The 23,460-nt window shown below is 36.4% G+C and overlaps 1 protein-coding gene and 1 pseudogene across 6 annotated transcripts in view; both read left to right on the top strand.

The window, feature by feature from the left end:
• The window catches only part of Lrp1b (LDL receptor related protein 1B), a 1,890,041-nt gene that overhangs the window by 1,391,716 nt on the left and 474,865 nt on the right, over positions 1-23,460 (top strand). For all 6 annotated transcript variants that reach the window (XM_040745299.1, XM_040745298.1, XM_040745301.1 and 3 more), the window contains exons 38-41: positions 3,135-3,261; positions 3,394-3,545; positions 3,841-3,965; positions 5,039-5,410. In XM_040745299.1, the coding sequence (XP_040601233.1) occupies positions 3,135-3,261; positions 3,394-3,545; positions 3,841-3,965; positions 5,039-5,410 (776 nt within the window). The remainder of the gene's footprint in view (positions 1-3,134; positions 3,262-3,393; positions 3,546-3,840; positions 3,966-5,038; positions 5,411-23,460) is intronic.
• Positions 8,061-23,460, top strand: part of LOC106021057 — a 95,784-nt pseudogene continuing 80,384 nt past the window's right edge.

The raw sequence follows: 23,460 nt of genomic DNA, 5'->3' as shown, positions 1-23,460 counted from the left end.
TGCTTTTTCATGTTTCCACCTTTACTAATCACAGGCTTGAATTTGTACAGTATGATTTAATTTTGGTTCATTTTAAATCTCTTGACCATATAAATTGATAAGTTAACTCACCATAGAATCATCATCATGCATTTACATTTGGTATCCTTTAAGGTCTCTTTCACTTTTACATTTTATTTAGTTTTATTTTATTTGCATTGGTATTTTGCTTGTATGTATGTCTGAAGATTTATTTTGGATTTTTCCAGATAGGGTTTCTCTGTATTGCTTTGGAGCCTGCCCTAGAACTTGCTCTGTAGGCCAGGCTGGCCTTGAACTCACAGAGATCTGCCTGCCTCTGCCTCCGGAGTGCTGGGATTAAAGGCGTGCGCCACCAATGCCTGGCTAGACATCTCTTATTAAATCAAAATGTCTCAGGAAAAAAAAACATATGATGTAAAATTATTACCATTGGTAGAAAATTATACAACAAAGATAGTGGAAAATGGTTGGATTTGTTTCTTAGACTGTCCAGTGTTTAATCATATGGACAGAAAATATTCACTTTTAGAACCATCATTTCCATAGCTCTGAGAATTAGAGTTAAATACATGAAACAGCTTACTTAGACTACTTGTTCTGTAAGGTCCACAGAATGACATACAATTGTTGGTCATTTGGATTTGAATGGGTCAGTTCATCAAATTTATAACAAGCAAAAATAAAAGAATAAAAAGCAAGTAGCAAAAGGAACCTGGAGTGAATGAGACATCATTACATGAAGTACTCACAGCATGCCACAGAAATGAGTGAATTAACCTGTGGAGAGGAAATCCAAAGAAAGCATGATCAAATTGTGGGATCAACCCACAGAAATTGACTTAGAAAGGCAGCAGGAGTTTTAGTTTGAGAGAACCCTTGGTGGAGAAATGTCTCCTCAATCGAGACATCAAAGATGAAAACGGCAAATAAAACAAATAGCATCAGATAGGGACTATTACAATGGGTGCTTAGATTATTATCCAGCAGAGACTGGCTGGAAAAACTAGGACAGGTAGTTGAGAGAATCTCAAACAGACAGCACTCACCAGCTTCTCCATTGATGGACTTGGCTTTCCTTTTCACTGTAGATATTTTTTTAATTATAGGATAAATGGTAATCTTGTTTGAAAAGATCCTGCCTTCTAGCTGTCCTCAAGGACATAGTGTTTTTAACTTAACAATTTGCTGTTTTCCTTTCATTTTGCTTTAAAAGCTTAAGGACCCAGGGAGGGAGCTTTGGAGGAGAGAGGGACCCTGTGTTCCTGGAGTCTGCTTTCACCAAGCTTGAACATCAAACTATGATTTTGGTATAATGCATATTACACTGCACATTAAAATCATGCTTCCTTGTTCATTCAGTGTATTTGCAGACGGATTAGCACTAAGTAAAGGATTTATTATATGCATTCCCACCCCTTTGGAATATGTTAAAAGGTGATGGGAATGACTCTCCTGGGTGCCAGAGTGCATACATTGTAATCCAACAGTTCCTGCCTTTGTACAATCATGACATTTGTCTTTAGAGAATTAAATGTCATCATGCATTTGTCTACCAATTAATATTTTTAATATGTTGAAAGCATCACTTAAAGTCTTGACTTTATTGTATAGATTTTTATACCCTTTTAATCAGTTTCATACTAAAAATATTAGCTACATTTCCTACTAAATTTTTCTCTTTCTGAACTACAGAATTTGTAAATATATATGACAGTAAAGTAAATTTATATAAATATAAATGTTTTCAAGATACACATACTTAGAATTCTAGTCACATCTCTTATTATGTTGTAAAATATCAGCACATATATTTTATATAGATTTTTATGAAAGATCACTTATTAAAATAATTCAAAGTAACATGAATAAAAATAATGTGTATATTTAATCTTTAAGTGTTTGACGTTAATGAATGATTTTTGTGACTATACAAAAATAATCAGGCTTTGTTTAGGTTTCTTATATGAATCTCAGCAAATATCTCTTCTACAACTATACTAATTAATCTATTAATCTTCATAGAAAACACATACACAGGGCTGGAGAGATGGCTCAGCTGTTAAAGGTTAGGCTCACAACCAAAACTATGAGAAAACACATACACAGTATTGCCTGAAAGAATAACTATCAGATTTTTCTAAACTTTAGTTTTCCATAGGTGGAAAGCTTGTGTGTACATAATTTCATATTCACACTCATTTTTTCAACATGTTTTGCCTCATAATTTAGCTTCTCTTCCTGGATAACATATTCTTTCACATCAGTTTTTGAGATTATTAAAGCAAGATGCTTTCTTTCATAAGTGTGAAACCATCTGTTAGGATAGCATCACATGTGAACTTTTAAATTTAAATTAGAATAGTTACATTTAGGTGTTTAGGTTAAGGTTGAAAGTTACAATCATTGGTGTATAGATGCACAATCTGAATAATACTAAATTTAAAATTTAAATATCATAATTGTTGGATGCTATACATACAATTCTGCATAAAACATAGAAAAGCAAGCTAACAAAATGAAACACTGTTTCTATAGGATCCACAATGTAGTTGAGGAAAAATGTTCAAAATTGTTAAGGAAGCAAAGGAAGACCAGTGTAATGTTTCAGCATATTCTGTGTGCTCTGCTGTTGTGATGTAGGGTTGATGGTGCAGGAATAATCAAGGAGGCACCAGGGGCCTAATGAAGGAGAAGCTGAAAAAATTAGCCAACAATTTGGAGAAGGAAATTTCAGATAGATGAGCATATGTTATTGATTATTCCCAAGGTTCAAATGGTACATACTTAAATAAAGCAACTTTCTCTTTGCATTTTCTCCTAATTTTTAATTTTCATTTGATCAATATGTATTTGTCATTCCTGGAAACTTCATATAAATCAAATCCTAAAATATTTGTTTTTACTATATTCCATCCTTATTTCTGCATCTGGTTAAATGTTTTATAGTAAGATTCTATTAGTGACTGCAAATCTATTTGCAAATTAAGTTCTGTGGTTTATTATTTGGTTCTCTTATGAATATATTATACCGTTAGGAGCTTTGCTGTCATCTTACAGTTTTATTTGGTGCCCTTTAATCTGTTTATTATTATAAATGATTAATTTAATTTCAGCTTCTTGTTCTGGACTGAATGGGGACAGATGCCCTGCATCGGAAAGGCTCATCTAGATGGTTCTGAGAAGGTCATGATTGTAAGCATGGGAATAACATGGCCGAATGGCATCTCCATTGACTATGAGGTCTGTTGGATTACTTGTAATATTCTAAAGTGTGTTCATCTCCAGCTTGCAGTAGTCTGCTTTTAATGCATCCCTATTTTCTTAATAAATAACCAAAACAGCTTGTACTATTACTTTCAAATCACTATGTAGGAAAATAAATTATACTGGTGTGATGCTCGCACAGACAAGATAGAAAGAATTGACCTGGACACTGGCGGGAATCGTGAGGTGGTGCTGTCTGGGAGCAGTGTGGATCTGTTTTCAGTTGCGGTCTTTGGGGCTTACATCTACTGGTCTGACAGGTAATTTATTTTTTCATAAGTATTTGAGTCTCACAATGTTATTTCAGTGCCATTTCTTTGCCCTTGAATATTAGCCACCCCTTAGCAAGGTTACAGAAAGGATTTCATAAAACCGTGTAATTTTTACAGAAGAAGTCAGCAAGGAATTATAGCTATCCGTGGTCAAGCATTTCAACATCATATACTGAAACTAGTCTATTTTTTTCTGTTTGAGCCATCTCTTATCTTCAGTTTTACCTGACTTGATTTTAATTAGTTCATGACTGTTGATCCTGTATGTTTAACTTTTTGGCAGAGCACATGCTAATGGGTCAGTCAGAAGGGGCCCCAAGAGCGATGCCACAGAAACAGTAACCATGAGGACCGGACTTGGAGTCAACCTAAAGGAGATCAAAATTTTTAATCGAGTAAGAGAGAAAGGTCAGCACAGTTAATGAAATACACAATAAAAACAGTTTTTCATTTTTAAAAATTCAAAATTCATTTGTATTAAGTTCAAGTTCTCAAAATTCATTTTTTGATTATTTTCTTTCATAGAAATCAGATAGTTTATATACATGTATATTTCTTTTTAATGAGTCATGTAACATAGGACAAGTTTTGAGGATGGGTTATATTAATAAATATGTTTTTAAAATCTTGTTAAATATATTTGACAGAAAGTACAAAGGACAACTAGAGTATTAGAGAAGCAACTGAATTCTTTGTTTTAGATTATCTTTAAGGACAAAGTTGTTATGGCTCAGGAAATGTATGTTTTCAATGAGTGTTTCTGAATCATTGTTTCTTTGATAATGGTTTTGTCTATTATTAAATTATATTTACTCAATTTCTGTATATGAAAGAACTTTATGTAATAATTTTACAGATGACAATAATAAATTCAGGGCATAGATTCAGACACAAAGAAATAATAAGAGAGTACTTGATCTTTTAAAATTAGAGTCATTTTTGCTTTACATATAGGAGGTGTGGCACAAGAAAGCCATCCATTTGCAATTTCCTCTGTGCCTCATGGATACACTTAAGAGCATTACATGATTTCTCAGTTACTTCAGATTATGTTTTGAGTTAATCATTTACAGGTGCTAAAGACTATGAAATGTGAAACCTATCACCTATCATTTTAAAGCAATACTTTCAACTACTTTTTAAAGGAAATTTCTTTGAGTTTGGTTTTGGTGCTTAGGACTGATTTCAGGGCTTGATCCTTGCTGGGTGAAGGCATTGCCACTAATCTAAATACCTAGCCATAGTAAGTTAAATCTTGGTGCTTTTGTTTGATTTTGAATTAAATATAATTCACTTGAAATTCAAGACACTAAAATCTTTGATTTAAAATTCATTATTATTTTGTATTTAATTTTTATTGAGTACTCTTTAAAACTAAAATTATATTTAATGCTAAGTTGTAGTATTTCTGTCAGAGGTAGTATAAACTTGTTCAAATATTAAAATAATGATTGTATACTGGAGTGTCTTCTCTTTCTCAGGGACCAATGTCTGTGCCAAAAACAATGGAGGCTGTAAGCAACTCTGTCTATATCGAGGGAATTCCAGGAGAACCTGTGCTTGTGCCCATGGTTATTTGGCTGGGGATGGAGTCACTTGTCTAAGACATGAGGGCTACTTGCTATATTCAGGAAGAACAATATTAAAAAGCATACATCTTTCTGATGAAACCAACTTAAATTCTCCAGTAAGGCCCTACGAGAACCCACATTATTTCAAGAATATCATAGCCCTGGCTTTTGACTACAATCAAAAAACAGACGGTACAAATCGGATCTTTTACAGTGATGCGCACTTTGGAAATATACAGCTTATTAAAGATAACTGGGAAGATAGACAAGTAATTGTTGAAAGTAAGTACAAATTTTTAACATGTTTATGTGTCACTTCAGTTTAGAAAAAAAAGCAGTGGTATGTTGTGGAACAGTTTGCACTCACCACAGTTCATGCTCAAGAAGATCTAGGATTATGTCATCCATCAGTCCCCAAGTGTCAAAGCAGTAAGTACCCACATGATCTGTAAACAGTAGCTTTAATTATCTCTGCAGTGCTTTTAGCATCATGTTTGCTGCTTACAAGTCTTGTGATTTTGGGAATATGTCAGTACAAAATTGTTTTAATTGATCTTCTTCAGGTGTGGGTGAAATGACAGCATTAAAGTATCTAATGGTTTTCAGTTAATCATACTTTCTGAAAAATTATCTAACATCAGTGTTTGGCTGTATCTTGAAGAGGGGATGTTACAGAAGTGATTTGGTCTTGAAGATTCATTTAAGTGGGAAGAGAGATTTTCTAGCAAGCACAAGGTTCTAAGTTGTAAAATACACAAAAGGCATGGAAAAGAACGAACTTACTCTAAACATTCAAACTTTATGTTTCATTCAGTGTGAATTATCTACCCAATTTACAGGTGCCTCTTTTCTGTTGTCTAATATTAATGAATACCGATATCTTCACACACTCTTTGCTATGACTGTACAATTTCTATTTATTCCCTAATACTTATTTTCATTGTACTGAACCAGTCTTTGTATTATATATATATGTATATATATATTTTATTTTTAAAAATGTTTTATTCATTATTTATGTGTTCATTTAGTGTTTTTTTACTTTAATTTTAAATAGCTTGCTTCACATGTCATTCCCAGTTCTCTCTCCCTCCCCTCCTCCCACACCACCTTCACCATTACCCCCCAGGCTCCCACCCTAACCCCACTTCCTTCCACATAGGGATATCTAGAGTCTGTCATTTCACTCAAGGCAGGGTCCAGGCACTCCCCTAAGAGTCCAGGCTAAGAGAGCATCCCTCTTTGTGTTATGGATACACGAAGTCTGTATGCCAGGGATAAACACTGATCCATTGCCCAGGGGCCCATAGGTTGCCCAGGCCTCCTCACTGACTCTCACACTCAGGGGGTCTGGATCAGTCCCATGCTGGACTCTTAGCTCTTGGTCTGGGGTCCAAGAGCTCTCCCCTGTTCAGATCAGCTGTCTATGCTGGTTTTGCCAGCCCATTCTTTGTCAATTTGCTCATTGTTCCTCTCTCTCTGTCACTGGGTTCCATGGGTTCTGTTCAGTGTTTAACTGTGGGTGTTTGCCTCTGCTTCCATCAGTCACTGGATGAAGGTTCTAGGATGGCACATAGTGTAGACGTCAAGTTCATTATCAGGAAGAGGTATTTAAGGTGGTCTCTCCACTATTGCTTAGCTTGCCAGTTGGTGTCATCCCTTTAGATCACTAGAGGTCTCACTGGTGCCAGATCTGTCTTCTAACCTATGACTCCCTCTTTCATAGTATTTCTCATCCTGTATTATATTTTTAAATTAAAATATTGAGCACATATTTCAATAAACTTTATAAGTAATATGGTTTAGAGATGATGTGTGCTTCACTAATCTTAATATCATCTCATCCAGAGCTGAAAACTCACATTTCCTGTAGATTATTTGCAAGCCTATGTATCATCATCCTTAGTTATAAGAGTATTATTTATCAATGTATTAGACATATAGCTGCCTATAGTGACATATTGCAAATATTTATTTCAGTCCACAAATCTACGTTATTCTTTGGCAAGCACATACCCAACTTTGCACCAAGTATACAGCAACATTTATTCAATTTATTGATAAATGATTTATGTGTCTCATACATATGTATTAAATATTACAATTGATATATGTGTGTATAAATGTGCTCATTCATAAATGTACATATTTGTGCTAGAGATATAGCTGGAATTTGCCAGTCAGTGGTGGTGCATGCCTTTAATCCCAGCACTTGGGAGACTGAGGCAGGTGGATCTCTGTGAGTTTGAAGTCTACAAAGTGAGTGCCAGGACAGGTCCCAAAGCTACATAGAGAAACCTTGTCTCAAAAAATCAATAAAATTAATAATAAATACTGGAAGAAAAATTTAACTTGAAACCAAGTCAATCAGACAGTCACTGTGTATTTTATTTCTTATAGGTAGCTAAACAAATGTCCCATCAGGTTTTTATCTTTACCCATTGTCTGTATACATGATTATTTTCTTAAAGATTTTCCAATAATAGCTGGACAGTGGTGGCCCACGCCTATAATCCCAGCACTCGGGAGGCAGAGGCAGGCAGATCTCTGTGAGTTCGAGGCTGGGCTGGACCGATAGTCTCCAAAACAATACAGAGAAACCCTGTCTCGTAAAAACCAAAAAAAAAAGATTTTCCAATAATAATTTTATAATTTTTATTAGTTTACAGAAATCTAATAATACTTCTTTATATTAATATACATCTATTTGACAACAATAAGATCTAGCATCTTCTACGTTCAGTTTCTTAAATCAGTTCAGGTATTCAGTTTACAAATACAAGGTTACAATTTTATTATGTAGGTTGCAATGTTTAGTAGTAATTTCATACCAATTTCTATATTTATGGACCAGGACATTTTGGCTTCTATCTCTGTGTCTCTGTTTCTCTTTCTTGTGTGTGTTTATAACAGCTATGTAACTGTACTAATCATGACACTCATTGATTATGCAGGTATGTCTGTATGAGGTTTATACTTATATTACTTTTAAATTTGTCATTTCCCAGTCTGATAAAATTCATCACTCAAAGTGTTCATAATGAACCACAGCATATTAATTACCTTACTCATCATGTATTGTTTAGGCACCCTGGATGTAAAAGATAAATGTCTGTTCAGAGGCTTTTAGAAGCTACAGTTTAATGAAGAAATCTTAAAGCTAACAGAAATTGTAATACAGTAGATGTACAAGATACCCACAGAATAAACAGTAGAACTAGGCATGAATCTCATGAAAGTTTTAAAAGGTGATGCTGTGCAGAGCTGAGTTAAGGGCATTGCCTGGGTAGATAGGAACCATCAGTTGAGTGGACCAGATGGTGGGAGAGAAGGAAGATGCGTGCTTCTAGCCCTGTGCTTCTCAGAGTGTGACTCTCTAGGGATCCCCAGTGTCCTATTGAGAGAAGAAGAGAAGAAAACCATTCTTAAATACATAAGTGTTCTAAGATCTGCCTTTTTCTTAGAGCTGACCTTTGCTCTGGAGTTATAAAGGCACTGGCTTTAATTGCATCTTAGTTTTACACTTACACAGTGTATCCTGCTGTACTGGAGGTCACTGCACTTTTCACTGTAATTTATATGGAGGAAAAACACCTACCTTTACTTAAATAAAAAACTTTTAAGAAATGGTAACATTAGATTTTGTTTTTTTTAATCAAATCTTGTTTTTTTTTGGTTTTCTATGTCTTTATCTTGCTGACAAATGATTAATTAGCTTTAGGAACTTTTAATTAATCTTTTAAACATTTTGATTTTTGTTTGTGTGCATATGAAATCCCACATAGTATAATACAGATGTGTAAGTCAGTGAACAACTTTCAGTACTCAACTTTCTGCTTCTGTGATGTGTATTTTTAGGATCCAATGCAGGTCATCAGACTTTCTGGGAAACCTTTGTATCTGCTGGGCTAACTTGCCAGTAAATCAATATGTGTTTAAAAACATCAAATTAAATCCAGTCTTTTAATTGGAGCATAATGGAGGCAGAAGTAGGTGAATCTCTATGAATTTGAGTCCAGCATGGTCTATGTGGTGAGTTTCAGGTCAGCCAAAACTGCACAGGGAAACACTATCAATCAACCAGCTATTACTACCAACAACAAAATAATAATAATAATTGAAAAATCAGGATTCTACACAGTTCTCCAAATCAGAATAAGGTTTCATATTTTCATGTAGTTGAATAAGGAAAATGGTGGGAGGAAGGCCCTCACCTCACACTTGGCAATTCTTGCAAAAAGTTATTCCCTAAGGTTTTAATAAGTCATAAGAAGAGATATTAAATACAATTCTGTATTTGTTAAGTTCTTACAATATTCTATGAACACTTAGGTATGGGAAAATAAAGATGCAATGTCTATTCTTACATCTGGAAGTCTATGGTAAAGAAAATGGAAAGTAATATATATATATATATATATTATTTTCACATGGTTTCCCTCCCTAACTGCTTGATAACACATTATTGAAAATGCATCTCTTGAAGTCATCTCTCATTTTAAAAACATAGAAGCTCTTCATATAACTTTTAACAATGAATATTATGAAGAAATTGCTAATATGAAAAACAAGACAGAATTTTTCTTGGATAATAATATAACACCAATAATAATAATTATGGAATCAGAAAGCTGAGGAAACAGATGTGACATCACATGTCTGAGTACTCTGCTCCATCCTTTAAATCAAAGCCTCATATATGTCTGTGTATTGCCTCTTGTCTGGGCCACTGACTCCTGGAAAGTTAATAATCCTAAAGGCTCTGGAGCGCAGAAATGACCTGTGACCATCAACTTCCAAAGGAATGGAGTCAGAGCTGGTCATTCATGAAAGAGGTGGCTGCAATTTAAGGGCCAGGGTTAACTGAAAGTAATTACAAAGGCACTTGCCAAAGCGATGAACGCTGAAATCCAGGTTAAATAATGTTCACCCAAAAAGAATCTTAACATTCAATCTGTACACTCAGAGATTCTTCTGGAAGACAATTTTTAATTAATTTTTATTATATATAGAGTGTTCTGTCTGAATATATACCTGCATGCCAGAAGAGGGCATGAGACCTCATTATAGAAGGCTGTGAGCTTCCATGTGGTTGCTGGGAATTGAACTAAGGACCTCTGGAAAAGCTGTTAAACTCTGAGTCATCTCTCCAGTACAGAAGATAACTTCTTAAAAGAACTCTTCAGTGAGACAATAAATACAGAAAAATCTCAAAAAGCCTTAAGGCAGTGCATCGAAGTGACTGAAAACATATATCTCATGAAAGAAGCCAAAATTAGTGAAATCACATACTCAAATCATATACCTAAAACGATGCTTTAGAATTACTTGACAGGAGGAGTTCATGCTCTGTTAATAGAATGTGCATGACTGGGATCAAAAGTAATCGGGGAAGGAGACGAAAAGACAGCACAATATTACATATTAAATATGGCATGAGTTTCTTCTTTTAGAACAATCTGATTCCCCTAGTACATGACTAGTCCTATTTCCCACCCATGGTAGTAGTAGGACTGTGGTAGCTAGACATTATGTTATTGCCACAAACTACTCAAGAGAAGCAAGCTGAAGGAGAAAGGCTTTATATTGGCTCACAGTCTGTGGTTTCCATCCACAGTGGCCTGTCTGTGTCTTTCTGGTCTTTAAGTGCAGCATGCAATAGGGGTCTGTGGTCCAGGCTGCTCACCTTCCATAACAAGCAGTTAAGGGAGGTGCCTGTTCCCAGTTGGAACATGCCTTGTGTAATTCCAGCTTTCTCTCTGAGTATTCAAGATGCGAGCTAACTGGAGGGACTTTTATCTTTGATCCATAGCATGGCTTATCTTTGATTGAATGTCAATATTAAATAATAATACTAGAAACCTATAAAGTAAGGTGTAGATAGAATTCCCATAGCTTGTGCTAATGAATGGGATGTGGTTTGGACTCTTCAAAATTCATGATGAGCTAATTATAAGGCTGCTTTTTGAAGGGCTATGGTTTTTAAGACATAATAGGCTATTGGTAGGATTGAAAGGATTGTACTTTTTTCATCGGAGTGTACATTTTCTTGTGAGAATGGACTGTTATAAAATGAGAGCCCTTTGTTCTGCTTTCCAGTCCTTGTTTACTTAGCCCTCTACTTTTTCACCTGCTGTGATGCAGTAGACACTGCTTCCATGATCTTGGGCTTTCCCTCCTCCAGATGTATGAGCTAAATATAAAAAAACAAACAAAAAAGCAAGCAAAAGGAAAGACAAACAAATAACAACAAAAAACAATGCCACCCCTCCCCCTGGCACACAGCTGTTCTTCCCGACAAATTACCATTCTGTTGTTGCCAGTAAATGCAATAAAGCACGAAATAAGACAGTACAACCTAGTAGGGTGCTGTTGCCATCTGCATTTGGGATCTTTGTGATGATAGAAGTGTGTGTGTAAACTAAGAACAGGCTTTATCATTAATCAAGGAAATTGGGAAAAATGTCAAACTTCTCAAGAATACCAAGCTCTAATTTTGCTGTGTTCACATATCGGTGAGATTTGAACATGCTAATATGAAAATAAACATTCTGCAGATTATATGCTGTAATCCTGCAGGCTAGGCTGACAAGACAGCTTACATCCAGGAAAGCAAGCATCTGTGAAAGAGCCTGTTGATGGAACCTTTGATCTGATGGGAAATGAGGAAAAATGAGGTTAATTTACTCTCTATTTGAAAGACACTTCCCTCTCTGCCAGTGCTAAATATGGAACAGAGTTCAAAGGGAAGTTAAACATTGTTTCAATGGTAGTAAACTCAGACTGAGATTTCCTAGATTTCCCCCAGTTGGCATGTACTTAGTAAATATGTGGAGAAGTCAAATTCAGTAGCTGATTAAAACCTTCTTATACAGAACTCAGGTGCTTACTTGGAGATCATGGCATGCTTGACCTAATTTGCTATTGAAGTATATATTCAGAATGCAAAGCAGCTCATTGGAAAGTAGAAATCTTGGAACCGATGTTTGTACAGAACAATTTGTCTGCTTGATGATGTACTTGGGACAAATGGTGGAGTTAAAAGCCAGGACATGAGTAGCACGTATTCATTTTCACATGGTCTCTAATGCAACATTTTTTTCTGTTTAATTTGAACATAATGAAATAATGTGAAATCTTATGTTTTCTGACATCTGTTCATGAAATAATATACCTGAGTTCAATTTTATTAAGTGTCTAATTTGCTTTTAAAGTTCAACATGCTCTTTCCTGACCTGTGTTAGGTTGGTTGGTTAATCTATATCCACTCTTCACGTTTCTATTTTCAGTTAGCTTTTCTTCTCACCCATAGGCACCCAGGCAGCAATAATCCCAAGCCATAGAAACATATGCCTTCTCTGACTCCTCAGAACTAACAGCAGCTATCTTTAGTAGACATTGCCTTTCTACATTGTTCTCACTGTTCTGGTCTCCTGGTGGCTTGTTGCTGGCCACTGTTTCCATATCCTAGCCCACTGCAGACATGAAAAACACTGTGTTGACTGCTGCTGTAAACGCCTCTGGGATAAATTTGATTACTGCTGTGAGTTCCTAAAACGGGGAGCAATAAGGGAGTATTTGCCAAAAAAAAAAAGTTGTACACTCTTTGACAGTAAGAGGGTGGAGCCTTCCTGGAAGTTAGAGGGTAGCTGTGAAAATTTTCTTAGCAGAAATAGCTACCATTTACTAAGACACAGATGTGGTGATAGTTTAAATAGAGTTGCAGTGGCTTGCTGTGTAACAGGAAGGAAGGCCCTTCCAGCCAAGAAGATGAAGGACCACATGTGATCACTGTTTTGATGATAATTATCTTTGGCAAAGGTGAAATAGCTGGTTACTTATCCCTATTAATACTTGCAGGTTACTGTATTTTCTGAGAATACCATTAAGATGGTAGTATTTTTCTTACATGTAAATGATCTGCTGGTAAGTGTTTCTTGGTCTTTCTTAGCCTCATACTGATAGTTCCTTTTCCCAAGGCTCTAAAAGGACCAAAATCCAGAAGTAGGATGTTTAAGTTTCTGCTCTTCTCTGGAAGATCTACTAGTTTGCAATGGCCATCTTCAAACAATGATCCTTTCATAACTTTGCCCAGTGAAGAACACTCCTGTATTCCCTTTAAGTGCTCATGTTTTTGCTTCATGAAGTTTATCAGTTTTATTAGATGTATGCTATACCTTATTGGCTTCATTTCTTTCTTTTGTTTTAATTTTAACAATTTCACAATTTATTTTGATGTTTCCCCTCTCCTTCTGCTCCTCCCAGATTCTTCCCTTTTGCCTGCCCAGTCAGCTTTGTGTTTCTCCATTTCTCTCCCTCTTTCAAAACCCAAATAACAGGACACTAAATAAAAATGAAATCAAACTAAAAAGCAAGACAAAAGAAGAAAAAATGAGTAAATCTACGGAGCTTTAATTTATTTTTATTTTTCCTGTGTTTGTGTCTATGTGTGATTCAAAATATTCTTGGACATGGAACCTTCTTGGAAGAGTGGCTTATACTCCCAGTGATACCCCACTGGAGAAAACCGATTTTGCCTTTGTCAGTAGGTAGCAATTGCAAATTGCTTCTTGCTTAGAAGTAGAATCACCTCTCAGTGTGGTGGCACCATCTGACACAAATCTGTGTGGGTCTTGTACATGCTGCAACAGTTCTTGTGAGTTCTAAGGTGTATCAGTCCTCTTCTGCCTGAAAGACACGTCTGCACTGGAGTCATCCACCACCTCTGGCTTGTATTGTCCCTATGTCTTCTCTTCTAGAGGGATCCCTGAGCCTTGAGGAAGGGGTTGATAAAAGACATACATACCACAGAGGACAGTGCTCCAAAGCTCTCACGCTACTGTTGTGGAACACTGTTCTAGTTCCTATCTATTCTAAGATAAAATATCTCTGGTGTTTAATATATTGATATAAAACATCTTGTTTCCCCCAAGGTGTAGCATTTCTTAAACAATGGCATAAAATTATGCTGTGTGCTATTGTTCAACTTAACAAAATCTACATTGAGAGTGCTTTTTAATGTAATTTCATGAAAAAAAAATGAAACGCTTTAACATTAAAGTTAGAAGTTAATTTGTTGTCTGGAATGATTCTAGCTTAATATTTTCTAATCCCGGAGCAGAAAGAAGCACAGTTAGTTGTCATGTAGTATAATACTTTTTAACCAACAATATTATTACATTTTATAGTCTTTAATGGTATTATCACTTTGTTCGTGTCACATTTAATTCAATTCTTAAATACTTAGTATCTACCAAGTACACAGTCTAGATAGCCTCATTGAATATTAAAAGTTGTATAATTTTAAAGTAATAATGTTCTTTTCTTTCATGCATCTTTTTATCAGAGGGATTTTAATTGGCTTTTAACATTGTGGAAATATTTTATTCTTCATAGGAAATACTAAACTATAATTTTAGTATATGAAAATATCATTTTTGATATAATGTTATCTTTTCATTATGGATATGAATAAATTAATATATAATTTTAATTTATTTATTTTGATTTACTTTTATTTAATTTATTTCCAAATACTTTTGAGTATTTAGGAATATATTTATTTCATTCTATGTGTTTTTTTTTTTTTTCTGAAGGAATGTCTGTGCGGCATATGCATTCATGGTGCCTGTGGAGGCCAGAAAAAGGCATCAGATTTGCTGGAATTAAAGTTGCAGACAGTTAGGAGATTTTAACCAAGGTCCTCTGGCTTAGAGGCTAGCACTTTGCTTTTTTATTTCTTTTTTAAAAATTTTAAAACAAACATGTCAATCCCAATTCCCTCTCCCTCCCCTCCTCCCCTGCCCCCACCAGTCCAGTATCCCATTCCCTTTCTGCTCTCCAGGCAGGGTGAGACCTTCCCTAAGAAACCTTCAAAGTCTGTCATATAGGCCAGGCATTGGTGGCGCACGCCTTTAATCCCAGCACTCCGGAGGCAGAGGCAGGCAGATCTCTGTGAGTTCAAGGCCAGCCTGGTCTACAGAGCTATTTCCAGGACAGCCTCCAAAACAACACAGAGAAACCCTGTCTCGAAAAAAACAAAAATAAAAACAAAAACAAACTCTGTCATATCATTTAGATCAAGACCTAGACCCTTCCCAGGGTGTCTAGGCTGACAGATTATCCCTCTATGTGGAATGGGCTCCCAAAGTGCATTCCTGTACTAGGGACAAATACTCATCTACTACCAGAGGCCCCACAGATTAAACAGACCCCCAAACTGACATCCACTTTCAGGGGGTCTGAAACAATTCTATGCTGTCCTCTCAGTTATCAGTCTGGATTCCATGATTTCCCCCATGTTCAGGTCAGCTGTTTCTGTGGGTTTATCCAGCCTGGTCTTGACTTCTTTGTCATCACTCCTCTCTCTCTGCAACTGGATTCCAGGAGTTCAGTCCAGTGTTTAACTGTGGAAGTCTGCTTCTGTTTCCATTAGCTACTAGATGAAGGCTCTAGTATATAAAGCAGTCATCAGTCTCATTATCAGAGAAGGGCATTAACAGTAGCCTCTTGACTATTGCTTAGATTTTTAGTTGGAATCATCTATGTAGATCTCTGGACATTTCCTTAGTACCAGATTTCTCTTTAAACCTATAATGGCTCCCTCTATTATGATATCTCTTTTCTTTTTCTCCTCTATTCTTCCCCTGACTCCATCTTCCTGCTCCCTCATGTCCTCCTCTCCACTCCTCTTCTCCCCTTCTCTTTCTCCTAACTCCCTCTCCCCTCCTTCTATGCTTCTAATAATTAAGCCATATCCCCGATACCTTGAGAATTTAAATTATAGTATTAAAGGGGTTTATTAGATCTCTTCACTTGATCTATCATAAATACTACAACTTGCAATGTAATAAAAGTGGAGAAATTTTCTTTTTTTATTACTTTAATTTTAAATAGCTTGCTTCCCATGTCAATCCCAGTACCTTCTCCCACACACTCCCACAATCCCCCCAGCCTCCCACTCTATCCCCACTTCCTTCCACATAGGGATATCTAGAGTCTGTCATTTCACTCAGGGCAGGGTCCAGGCACTTCCCTAAGAGTCCAGGCTGAGAGATCATCCCTCTTTGTGTTATGGACACACAATGTCTGTTTGTATGCCAGGCATAAACACTGATCTACTGCCCAGGACCCCATAGGTTACCCAGGCTTCCTCACTGACTCTCACACTCAGCGGGTCTGGATCAGTCCCATGCTGGCCTCCCAGCTGTCAGTCTGGAGTCCAAGAGCTTCCCCCTGTTCAGATCAGCTATCTCTGCTGGTTTTGCCAGCCCATTCTTTGCCAATTTGCTCATTGCGCCTCTCTCTCTGTCCCTGGGTTCCATGGGTTCAGTTCAGTGTTTAACTGTGGGTGTTTGCCTCTGCTTCCATCAGTCATTGGATGAAGGTTCTAGGATGTCATATAGTGTAGACCACAAGTTCATTATCAGGAATGGGCATTTAAAGTGGTCTCTCCACTATTGCTTAGCTTGCCAGTTGGTGTCATCCCTTTAGATCACTAGAGGTCTCACTGGTGCCAGATCTGTTGTCTAACCTATGACTCCCTCTTCCGCCTATTTTACCCCCCACTCAAACTTCCTGTTTCCCCATGACCTACTCTCTCTTCCTCTTTTAGAAGAAACCATCATAAGTGAGGTAACCCAGTCACAAAAAGACAAACATGGTATGTACTCACTCATATATGGATTTTAGACGTGTATCAAGATAGTGCAAGTCTACACTTCCACTGACAGACAGTCTGGGAAACAGGAAAGAACCTAAGAGAGATATGCGTGGTACCACAGAGAAGAGGAATGAGGGAAGATCTTCTGAAGAGATTGGGAACACGGTGAGGGGTGGGAGGGAGTGGGAGCTGGGAAGATGAGAGGGAGAGAAGAGGAAACTAAATTTTCTAGTTTGGAATTATAACCCATAAGTCAAACGTCTTCCTTCCCTTGATACTCATGACTATTGGGTATTTTATCCAAAAATGCTGAGTGTTTGTATTCAGCAGTCTTGTTCCCAGTGACATTGTTCCACGGAGCTCAACTTTATACATATATTCATCATACAAGTGCCAGAAAAACAATAATGCCAGAAAATTCAGGAACTGCATTTTAGATTTGTGTTTAAATCATGTTTGGGGGACGTAAATAATGATCTAAATCTTTTCTTGCTCATTGCTGTCACAAAACTTAGTATTCAAGAACTCCGCATCCCTGCTTTGCCATGCCCCTCTCACCACATCGTCCTAGTGTTGGCTCAGTCAGTCCTTGAGACACTGATAGATTTGATAAATCAGCCTCTTGTTGCCATCGACGTTATAAGCTATGGCATCAGTGATGTCCAGATCCAAATCATCACATCTGTTGTGGTGTAATGTACTTGAAATTCTACTGAGAGTCTGCTTAGAAAGTAGCATCAATTAACAATTTGTAAGAGGATTAATTAACAAGTGGCACTGGATTATTACTACCTTGTCTGCCACATGAGCCAGGGGAAAATGAGCTGTGTCCCTGTAGAGAAAATGGAACACGGCTTCAGGTAGACCACTGCAGGGTCTGTCTTCTGTTCTAACAAAAGCACAAACTGAAAAAAGGCTGTGTTCATTTTACTTTGCTTTGAAAATAGTACGCATGTTAATTTATTTTAACTTTATCATGCAATTAACTTGTAAAACATCACCATATGTAATAACTATCAAATTTATTTTAAGTTGGGGATCTTAAAATGCAAGTTAAATGAGTCTCATACTGGTTCTTTAGGAATCGGTTCTTGCTGTTTCCCCATGTATTTTGAATCAGACAGATGAACAAAACTCAAGGTGCTGTAATGATATTTGTATTGAATGGACTATGTTCCACTCCCTCCTCAAATGTTGTATGAAGGAAGACCTGATTTTAATGATGACAGCATGTGAGTGCATGCATGTGAAGACATGTCATAAAACAGAGATTCTTAGGATTAAGTGAATTGACAATGGTAAGCCAATGTGACTGGTGTCATTATGAGAAGAGACTTAGAAGCAGACAACATAAAAGGCAGGATCTTGGGACACACAGGGCACAACACTACAAACCAAGGAGAAAAACCTGACAGGAAGCTACATGCCTCCAAACTTGATCCTAGACCCATAAAAGTGTGAGAACTGCACTGTGTTGTGTATTTTCTTTGTATCTTCCACCATTTGTCTGATTTGTTCCCTTAAAAGTCTTCTAGTTTCTAGAACTCTCAAAAACTTCCTAAGAAGTCTTCCCTCCATTTGCTACTAATTCATCCTTATACATGCACACACATATGTAAGTGTGTATGTGAGAGTGAGATTTCTTTCTAGATCTCTAGATTACTGATGTTAGAATCGCTTGTTTGAAAGGCAGTGCTTGTGGCTATAAATTGTTACCTTTATATGATGTCATTTGGTAGTTCTTCAAACCATTATAAGAGATAGATGGTCAGTATCAGTATTTGTTAATGAAGAAAATTACAAAAGACATATATGCTGCTGAATGAAAAAAACAAAACACTTGATTGCAGATATATGGATGTTCCATTCTATTATTGTGTACATGCACACCCACATGTGAACATGCATGAAACAAAGCATCTGCTCATGTGTGCATATGTGTATTGAAGTCAGAAGATGATGTCTGTTTTGCTTAATTTGTATAATTATTTTTACAAGAAGTCTTCCATGTGAACAATGAGAGTGTCAGAAGAACAAATCGTTCATGGATATAAAGGTGCTGAAATATTGGAATACATTATGACATGCATCTAGTTATACAGTGTGTACTATGCTCTAAAATAAGTATACCAGGAGTGTCTTTACCAAAGTTATTCTGATTTCAGAATAATTTAAAAATAGATTAATAAAGGAGGTACCATGTACATGCTTTTGACTGTCTGTATGACTCTTGCTTTTGAGCTGATAGCCCAGTCTGTGAGATGACAGAAACCAATGTTCAGGTTTCATGTGCACTATGCAGTCATTCTCATCTTGTGAGTTATTTGTCCTGGCTTCCGTACATCACATTGTTCCTTTATTGTTTGTATTATACAGTGTAAAATTTAACACAAACTCCCAAATAGAATAAAACACTTAATATAATTAATGTTTTACAGGAGCCTAAAGCATTGCTTTGAAAGGATTCTGACATCTTTTCAGTTCTCACAGTCAGAAAAAACTGCAAGATTTTAGGTTAATTGTATGAGCTAAACAGTCTGTGTAAGAAAAGAGGTTGCAGACTACAGGGAAGAGGAACAGATGGCTTCTGAAAGGTATTTAAACACAGCTAATGGATTTTCCAAAAAAGAAAATAGACCAGAGATACACAGTACTCTCTGCACCAAAGAAATTACATGAAAACTCATCACTATTTTAAAGACATACAATACAAGAAGCATGGAGGTAAAGCAACATAATTAAAACTATTCTGTCTTGAAGCTTTAACTAACCAAAATTCCCACATGCATGGACTGCTCCCTGGGTAAACATTTATTTTTTTCTGGGTATTGAAATTAAATGGTTGAACTCTGTTAGCTGAAGTGGTAAAAAATGACCTTTTGGATGGCATCAAGGACAAAATAATCAGCTAAGATTAGGTAGTTTAGCTAGTTTTCAAAAGGAGCTAGAAGCTGAAGTTTTCTCTTTATTATTCAATTAATGTTTGTTGGTTACCTGTTTAGTCACCACACAAGAGGAAACAGAAACAGCAACTCCACAGTAATGCTTTCTGCTGTTTCATGGGAAGTATGATTTTTAAATTACAGCAACCAAAAGCACTGAATTTCCTGGAAACTTGTATGTATTTAATTCTTCATTTTTAACTTAACCAGTTGCTTTAGAACCCAAGTTTCTTATGGAAGTACTACAATGAACACATTCTGTCACACATATTTAACTTTTAATATTATAATCACATCATCCCTTCCCCTTTTTCCTCTTTCCTAATCCTCCCATAAATCTCTCCTTGTTCTCTTTCAGATTCATGGTATCTTTTTTGCTAATTGTTTTTACACAAAATATGTATATGTATACACATACACATATTTGTATATGTTTATATATACATGTACGCACACATATATATATATGAATATATTCCTAAATATAAAAGTACAATCTGCTCAGTTTTATAATATTACTTGTATTTATATTTTCAGGAACTGTGAAGAGATACAGTTGCCTTAACTGAAAGGGAAGAGTTGGAAGTTTGTAAGGTAGTAGATTGTGCACTGGCTCAGTGGAAGGCGTTGACACTGTGCAGTCTGCATTGACTTTACACATGTCTTTGAGCTGGCATAAGAAGTGTTTCTGATGGCAGACTTGAAATTCTCTTTCTGTGGTTTTTCAACATTTGTGTTTTCAAAATGCACATCTTTATTAAGATACTTATCCAACAGTATGTAGACTGCCTACACATTTACAATTTGAAAACAACTTCCTTAGTAGTCCTCTAAGATTGGAACCAATATTGTGGAATCAAGAACATGGAAATTGTTTTAAGGTAAAACTCATAAATATGGGTTGTGGCTTCTTCCCTCTTTCTTTTCCTCTTCTTTCTTCTCCTTCCCATCCTTCTTCATTTATTTCCCCCAACCCCTTTCCTTCTCCCCCCCTCTTCTTCCTTCTGCTCCTTATTCATCATCCCCCTTCTGAGACAGGGTTTCATTTTGTTATCTAGACTTGCTTCAAATTATTGGTCGCCTTGTCCCATCCTTCAAAGGGCTGAAATTTCAAAATATACGCACTTAAAGGCAAAATATGCATTATACCTCTAAATATTGTTTCTTGATGACATTAGGGTTGTGACTTAAATTTCATAATGATAAGTAATATCTTACTTATCATCTTTTAAGTCATATAAAATATTAAAAGATTAGTCATGTGCCACATTACATTCTCAGTTTTTTATTTTAATAAATTTTATTTAAATTAGAAACAATTTTATTTTACATATCAATCCCAGTTCCCTCTTCCTCTTATTCTCTCATGCCCCCCAAATATCCCCCCATCCCATTCCCCATTCACTCCCCAGGGAGGGTGAGGCCTTCCATAGGGAATCTTCCAAATCTGTCAAGTCATTTGGATCATAGATCCTCCCTGTGTATCTAGGCTAAAAGAGAATCTCTCCATGGAAAATGGGCTCCCAAGGTCCTTTCATCCACTAAGGAGACATCCTGAATCCACTTCCAGAGGGCCCATAAACTGCCCAGTGCTCCTAGCTGACAATCACGTTTGGGGGGCCTGGTTTGATCCCATGTTGGATCCTCAGCTGACGGGGGTCCATGAGTTCCCACTTACTCAGGTCAGCTGTTTCTGTGGGTTTTTCCAGTGTGGTCTTGACACCTTTGTTCATCAGTGCTCCCTCTCTGAAACTGTATTCCAGTAGTTTGGCTCAGTGCTTGGCTGTGGAACCCTGCTTTTGTTTCCATCAGCTATTGGATGAAGCCATCCAGGAATTCACTTCTTTTTTTGATCCTCTTAACTCTTGGCTTACAGCTGAACTACATAAGTTGGAAAAGATTCAATATTAATCATGAAATTCTCACATCGTGTGTGTGTGTGAATGTGTGAGTGTGTGCACATACACACACATGTATAAGAATGGATCACACTAAGAGAATTTTATGATGGAAATAACTCTTTAGGAGGTAGGAGCTGGAGAATATCAGTCTAACGTGTGCATCTCCAAGACTTAAGAGAAACGATGTGCTTGCAGTCCAAACTGACAACAGACAGGTAGATGGAAGACTCATCTCTCAATAAATTATGTGTCAGTCATAAGACAATAGCAACTCTAGAGCTCCCTTATAAAAACCCAGCATACATTTCCAATATTCCATTCTATAACTGAGCTTTATGTCATATTGCTCCGTAGGGAAATAGACATTGTGTGACCTACATGTATGCCTGCTTTCTTAGAGCTGGCCTTGCAACTATACTAACTAGTTACTGACAGACTCTGAAATTATGAGTATTGTTTTATTGTTCTGAAGAAATAAGTCAGGCACAAAGGCTGCTAACATATGCTGTAGGAAAAGGGAGGAAAGTATTGTCATATTTATAGGTTTATTTTATTATTTCTCGGAAGTTTGACTTGATGAGGCAGAAATGTTATCACAGTTATAATTAGCATGGCTGTTTGCTGATTTCCTTGGAGTCTTCACTGGGGAAACATGGTAAAGCTCTAGTAGAAATTTAAATCTTTTTTTCATTGAATCCTAAAACTAGCTTTCTTTGAGAAATAGGTCCGTCGGAATTGATTAAAAATGAATGAGTCATCAGCTGTCACTTCATGCTATTGTGTCAAGGGAAAAAGAGATTTGACAACTTAGTTCAATTTTTTATGCATAAAAATAATGCCCAATGGAAGCTCTTGCATTTCATTGTGATAAGCTTATATCATAGCATAACTTTCCCTCAGGACAGGGTTTGAAAATCAACTTCCCTCCTCCTCTTATACTGTACAATGATAGTTGAAATGAATAATCCTGCCCTGTTTCCAAGGCTCTTTAATCTCCATAGCAAAGAAACAAAATATTGATTTGTATCAGACAGCTGTGATTTGGTGTTTTAAACCTCAAAGCAATTACTTTTGAAATTTGCATGTACTGCATGGAAATTTTGATAAAGGAAAGCAGCAGCATGCTGTTATGTTTCACCTATTCAGAAGAATTAGCCTTTTAAGACGCAGATATTCTATGTATCAAAATACCTTAATGGAGTTTTTTCTGTTTGTTGACAGCCAATACTGATTATTCAGAAAATACATTACAAAGTACTAAAACTTTAAATTTAATGATTTTATAATGTACTTTTTCTAGTTTGAGCCTAGACAGCAAGATTCATGTGTCTCCTTCACCCTCTCACCCGCTTGTTGCCTGCTTATGTCTGATGAAATCAGTACTTTGTTTCACCTATTTTCTGAAGAACAGCAACAGTTCTAACATTCTATGGTAAAGTAAAGAATGGAGATTTGAAACTAATATACATGCTAACACTTTCTTAAAAGAGTCAGTATAATTTGTCTCATTTTTTTGAGTCTGTCTATACAGAGAAAAGAGTTGAAGGGGAAATCATTGAATAGCTGATCTTAGCTTTGTTTGGGGAGGCTCAGGAACCCCTTGGTTTCCTCATTCTGGTTTGAAGGCCTCCAGAAAAATCTTAATGACAGTGTAAAGCTGTGGACATTCAAAACACTGTGGTGGAGGTTGATTTTTCAAGACAGATTTGCACTCCTTATTTGAGTGCTATATTTTGCAATTTTCTGTCAGGTGCAACGGTGTCTTGACCACAGTGTCTCTGATGACTTCTGTGAGGACACAGCTGTCACAAATCCCTGAAGTTCCAC

This window comes from Mesocricetus auratus, unplaced genomic scaffold, assembly GCF_017639785.1.
Source record: "Mesocricetus auratus isolate SY011 unplaced genomic scaffold, BCM_Maur_2.0 Super-Scaffold_100004, whole genome shotgun sequence".
Taxonomy (NCBI): Eukaryota; Metazoa; Chordata; class Mammalia; order Rodentia; family Cricetidae; genus Mesocricetus; species Mesocricetus auratus.
Note: the sequence above shows the minus strand (reverse complement) of the source record. Positions and strands in the feature narration are given on the sequence as shown.